At 65.4% G+C, this 5,595-nt stretch overlaps 1 protein-coding gene across 1 annotated transcript; it reads right to left on the reverse strand.

Moving 5' to 3' along the window:
* Window positions 1–931: 931 nt before the first annotated feature.
* Window positions 932–4,557, reverse strand: IRX6 (iroquois homeobox 6). The gene is made up of 7 exons (XM_075715750.1): window positions 4,513–4,557; window positions 3,154–3,399; window positions 2,809–2,918; window positions 2,221–2,528; window positions 1,594–2,082; window positions 1,220–1,316; window positions 932–995 (listed from the first exon to the last, which is right to left on the reverse strand). The coding sequence occupies exons 1-7, from the start codon at window positions 4,555–4,557 to the stop codon at window positions 932–934; spliced, it is 1,359 nt and encodes a 452-aa protein (XP_075571865.1).
* Window positions 4,558–5,595: the final 1,038 nt, after the last annotated feature.

Genomic DNA, 5,595 nt, shown 5'->3' on the forward strand with positions numbered 1-5,595 from the left:
CATTGGACTCTATTGACCACAAATGACTTAATGTAAATGCTGACCCCGGTGAACTTGGAAATAGCAGGTATCGGGTTGATCTATAGATGACCTCTTAATTACCGCAGTTATTAATTTAAATTATTGCCACTGCTTCTGGAGACAGGAACAAAGAAACATTCTTTCCTCATCCCTGCTTGGTTTATTAGTCTGAACACAAAGTGTTTGGTGACACTTTTAATTAAACAGAAATAATGCAGAGATACGGTTTCCCTTTCTCGTCCGTCCTGCGAAGTGTAGCACTGCTCTTTTCACGGACTGACGGCGGTGACCCGCTAACAACGTCCTACTTCGCCGCCCGGTCGCCTCCCGCTGCCCGGGGGTGCCCCGGGGGTGCCCCGGGGCGGGCCGGGGTCCGGGGCCGCTCCTGGCTGAAGAGCTGCCGGGGTCACAGGACGGCGTCACGGCGCTCGGCTCATCCCTGTTAATTACAGACTCGGAAAAATACTTTCCGCGCTATCTATGTACAGCCCGGCGTAACCTGCGCCGCTCCTCGCCCTCCTCCCGCCTCCCGGGGACGGCGGAGCAGCCGCGAACAAACGCGGCTTCGCGGAGCAGGGCGCTGAGCGGAGGAAGCAGGTTTGGGAGGAAAAGGAAAAACAAACCACGACGGGGGGGGGGGGGGGGGGGGGGATTTTAATTTTTTTTTTTTTTTTTTTTTTTTTTTTTTTTGCAAAGGCGTTAATGAGGGGTGTTAAACAAATGGCCGGCGGGGGGGGCGCCGGTCCCTTGGGCGCGGCCGCTCCGCCCGCCGCGCCCCTCGGCCCCCATGTGCGCAGCACGTTGTGCCGCGGCGGGACGCGGCCCGGCGAGGGCAGGGGGGCAGAGCCGCGGCGGTGCGGGCGCGTCGGGGAGGCCGCCGCCGGCCGGGGGAGAGGTTTCTTTCGTCGATTCAAGCCGAGAGCCTCGCTGCAGCCGGAGCCCCGTCGCCAGCGCTCAGGAAGGGGCGGGCGGCCCTGCGAGAGGGAGAAGCGGTGATGAGCGTTGCCCGGCGGGCTCCGGCGCCCGGCGGGGGGCTCTCTCCGGGGCCCGGGGGGTGCTGCCCCGCCCGGACGGCGGCCCCGGCGCTGCGCGCCCAGGCCGGGGCCGCCGCGGTGTCCCGGGGCCGGGCGGTCGGGCTTGCGCTTCGTGCGAGTTCGGCGCCGGCAGCCGGCCCGTCACCTACCTCACCTCACCTCACCGCCGCAGCACCGGCCGGAACGCCGTCCGCAGCCTGTCCAGGCAGGTCCCGCCCAGCTCGGCGCCTCCCGGGCCGCCCCTGGCGCCCCGCCCGAAGCCTGCACAGACACAAGCGGCTCGCGGGGGGGCCCGGCCCGGCCCCGCCGCCCTCCCCTGCCCGCTCGCCTCCGGCGGGGAAGCCTCGGCGTCTGCCGCGCCGCGGGGGACGGCGGCCGCAGCCCGCCTTGACACCTGGGCACGGCTTCGGGCCGCGGCCGCGCCGGGCCCGGCGGGGGGCTGGGGGTGTCAGCGCGAAGGCGGGCTCACGCCGCGCCCTGTGTCCCGGCCCGGCCCGCGGTCCCCCCCCCGTCCCCGCGGCCCCACCGCCGCGGGTACCTTCGCCCGCCGCCGCGTACTGGCACGGCTCCCCCAGGCCGCGGTGGGACGCGCAGCTCCGCGGGAGCGGCTGCAGGTTGAAAGCGGAGCTCCGGCAGGCCTTGGCGGGCAGGGGCAGCTCCCCCGCCGCCCCGCGGCCCTCGGGGCTGTCCCTGCGCGCCGCGCTGGCCCCGGCGGTGCGCGCCAGCGACCAGATGCGCGGCTTCTCCGCGGGCGCGTAGGGCGGCGGCGGCGGGCCGTGCGGGGCGGCGGGGGCGAAGTCCGCGGCGGGGGCCTTGGCGCAGGGAAAGGCGCGGAAGGGCCCGGGCAGGCTGCAGTCGCTCCGCAGAGCCTCGGGCAGCGCCGCGCCGAGGCTGGGGGCTTCCTGCAGGGAGCTGGCCCGGCCCTTCTCCGGCTTCCCCGCCTCCTCTTCCTCCTCCTCCTCCTCCTCCTCCAGGTCGTCCAGGTCGCTGAACCGCAGCTCCTTGTCCTCCTTGCAGCTCTTCTGCTCTGCTTGGACACACAGCGGGGCGGGGGGGGGGGGGGGGCGGCAGGGCGTTAGCGCGGCGGCGGGGAAGCTGGGGGGGGGCCGCACCCGGTCGCCACTTCGAGCTACTTCGAGGCCCCCGTCCTGCCTCTCCCGCCTACCTCTGCCTTCGCTCTCCGCGCCGTAGTCCTCCTCTTCCCGCGGGGTTTCCTCTTTCCTCTCTTCCCCCGCTTTGTTTTTGGGGGACCAGGTCATTTTGTTTTCCTTCTTGAGCCTCCGTCTGGCGTTAGCAAACCAAGTGGACACTTGCGTCAGGGTCATTTTGGTGATGATGGCCAGCATAATTTTCTCTCCTTTGGTGGGGTAGGGGTTCTTGCGGTGCTCGTACAACCAGGTCTTGAGGGTGCTCGTCGTCTCTCGCGTTGCATTTTTGCGTCGGGCCGAACCACTGAAATCCACCGTCCCGTACCTGCCGGGAGATGGTTAGGAGGCGGGGGGCGGCGGGACCCCCCCCGGCCCGGCCCGGCCCCGCCGCGGGCCGGTGTGGCCCTGCCCATCTGCCTGCCTGCCCCTGCCCGTCAGCCATCGCCGCCGAAGTTTGATTTTAGCTGACTGGTGCCGCCGGGGCGCCTCGTTTCTTTTGTGGCAGGTTTGTCAGGTCGGGGCCCCCCCGCCCCCGCCGTTTGATGTCGGCCGCCGCCGCGCAGGGGGACGCTGGCGCTGCCGGGCGCTGATCAAAGGGGATTTACCTGTCGTACTGGTACTGCCCCAGGGAGTGATCGTACGAGTAGTAGGCAGCGGGCTGCGCGATCCCCGAGTGCAGCGTGCCGGCGCCCTCCTTGATTTCATACTGGGGGTTCTGCAAGGGAAGCGGCAGCGTTTGGCGTCGAGCCGGAGGGCAACCCCGCCGCCCCCCGGGGTCCCCGCTGCAGCCGCGTCCCTTCGCTCCCCCCCCGCCCCGACGGGACGGCGCCGGCTCCGCGTCCTTCGGCGGCCCCCCGCCCCGACCCCGATTGCTGACCGCGACGTGTGCCGCCCGTGGCAGCCCCCCCCCCCCCGCCCCCGGTGCGCTGCCCGGGCGGGCGGGCACTCACCAGCGCGGTGTAGAGCGCGGCGGGCTCGGCGCCGTAGGGCAGGTAGCTGCCGTAGCCCTGGCCGGCGGCGTACGGGGCGCCGTACATGCCCAGCGCCGCATTGAGCTCGGCGCGGCCGGGCGCCAGCAGCCGGCCCTCGTACGGGGCGCAGCAGAGGGAGGCGGCGGCCGGCGCCGAGGAGGCATCCGGCACGGAGCGGGGGGCGGCCTCGCAGCAGGTCGTGCTGGGGCTGGCGGGCACGAAAAACTGCGGAGAGGAGAGGAGAGAGCGGGACGGCGCCGAGTGACTGTCGAGGCAGCCCCATCGCGGGGGATTGAGGAGCGTGTGCGCGGCGGTGTGTGTGCGGGGGGGGGGGGGGAGGTGAGGAGGGGGATAGGAAACGCGGGCTGAAGCAACTAATTATAGAAGCCGGGAATTAAACGGGATGGGAAGCGGGAGCCCTTGGGAAGGGGGCACGATTAATCAAGCAGGCAAAACTTTAAGGAAATAATTGCTCTGGAAAATGGCAAAAGATCCGTACGGCTCCTTGCTTCGCGCCCCCGCTCGGTCCGTTTGCATTGATTTAAAGGCAAGAAGTTGCGATTACAGTTAATTTGACAATAGACAAAGCAGTAAATATGTCAGCTAACGCAATCGAAGGCATTTGATTTCAATAAGTTCAAGGGGACAGCTAACTTCCCAAGCGAGGGAGGCACATCTTGCAGTGATTACGGTGTATAAATAATTCCACCCAAATAAATCGTGACTCGAGCTACGGTGGAGCGACGGCTTAGTTAATATAGGGTGCCTTTGTGTGGGTGTGGGTGGGGGGTGTCCTTCGGAAATCGTCTGGGGGGGGGAGAAAAAACCTGCCGACAGATCCTAATAAAACACAGGAAAAGGACCGACCCGGGGAGGAAGGGTGGAGAAAACGGCACAGCCCGGTCCCGCAGAAACGCTGGTGAAATCCCGAGCCCGCCGAGCGACCGTCCCCCCTGCCCGCGCACCCTCCGCGGGGCCCGGGCGGCCGCTCCGCGGGGCACCTCCGCGGGCCGGGAAATCGGTCGCAGCCGGGATTGATGTATTTATTTGTTTGTTGCACTTAAAACTGAACGGTGGAGGGGGGGGGGGGAGGGGGGAGAGGAGGAATTACCGGTTTCCTAAACGCCTTTGCTGTGCACGCTGAGAGTTATTTGTTTAAGCACAACACAAACGAGACATAAACACACACGCACATTTTTTAAAAAAAGGCTCCAGATGTGCCCTTTTAAAAAAAGACTCTAAGTAAGGGAAAGGGAAGAAAAAAAGGGAGGGGGAACAAGACATCTGGACAGCAGCAGCAGAATCTGAACAAAAGTGAGTGCTGCTCACTCGCCTTACCTGTGAAGTGGTGCTGTAGGGGTATCCGAACTGAGAGAAGGACATAGTTGCTCCTTATTTTTGGACCATAGGCAATATTTTCCCCCCAAGATCGATTGTAACTAAACCCTGCTTCAAGATGCACCTTCTCACACACACATTTCCACGTATGGCTTTTTTTTTTTTTTTTTTCTTTTTCTCAATTATAGATGATTGCACTTAAGAAAAGCAGCCAGACCTCTGAGGCGGGGGGGGGGTTTGGTGCCTGGATGAAAAAAATAGGCTACCCCCCACTTCCCATCGCTCTTAATAAATATGTTTGTATAGAGAGAGTTTAAAAAGCCACCCCACATGTATAGAGAGTTTAAGTGCAAAGGGGCTTTTTCAAAGAGGGGGGGGGGGGGAAATCACGTAGGGCTTGCAAGATACGGAGCTTGCTTGTATTATTTTCTGCTCTATAGGTCTTTAGCGTTCATCGGTGGGCGAGGAGCGGGGTGACGTCACGGCCCTGCCGGCAGGAGCAGGCAGCGGCGGGCAGGGGCCGGCAGCGCCCCGCGCCCGCTCGCAGCACTTGTTTCATGTTGTTTTAATGCTGTGCCGCGATGCACGTCAAAGGCAGGGACCGGAGGTGCTTCGCGGTTGGTCTCTCCGCCCCCCCCCCCCCCCCTTCCCTCTCGCTGTCTCTTTTTTAAAAACGCAACGCAAATTTGACTGGGGGGGGGGGGAAGAAAAAAATAAAAATAAAAGGGGGGAAATGAGGTCATGCAGCAGTGTGCCCCCCGCCCCCGACAGCGCGGCCCCGCAGCTGCAGGGAGGAGGGGCGGCGGGCAGGGGCCGCGGCCGTGCGGGGCGCGCCCGGGGCCGGCGCAGCCCCCCCCCGGCCCTTCCCGCTGCCCCCGGCTCCCACCCTCAGGGCTCCGCGGTACGACGCGGCACGGCTTTTGCGATCGAGCCGATTACTTGCGACCTCCCCCGCACGCACGCTTCGCGGCGGGCTCAGCCCTCGCCCCGCACGGCGCGCGCTGCCTGCCCGGGCCGGGACCGGGACCGGGACAGGGACAGGGACAGGGACAGGGAGCCGGCCGGAGCGCAGCCCGCAGCCTC

The sequence above is a fragment of the Pelecanus crispus genome, chromosome 8, assembly GCF_030463565.1.
Source record: "Pelecanus crispus isolate bPelCri1 chromosome 8, bPelCri1.pri, whole genome shotgun sequence".
Classification (NCBI taxonomy): Eukaryota; Metazoa; Chordata; class Aves; order Pelecaniformes; family Pelecanidae; genus Pelecanus; species Pelecanus crispus.

Bases quoted from the DNA above. Each gene is read 5' to 3' on its own strand.
- IRX6 (XM_075715750.1), bottom strand. From the start codon at position 4,557: ATGTCCTTCTCTCAGTTCGGATACCCCTACAGCACCACTTCACAG. The intron at 2,919-3,153 runs GTGAGTGCCCGC...CTTCCCTTGCAG, and splicing joins CCGCGCTCTACACCGCGCTG to AACCCCCAGTATGAAATCAA. The intron at 2,529-2,808 runs GTAAATCCCCTT...ATCTCCCGGCAG, and splicing joins GGGCAGTACCAGTACGACAG to GTACGGGACGGTGGATTTCA.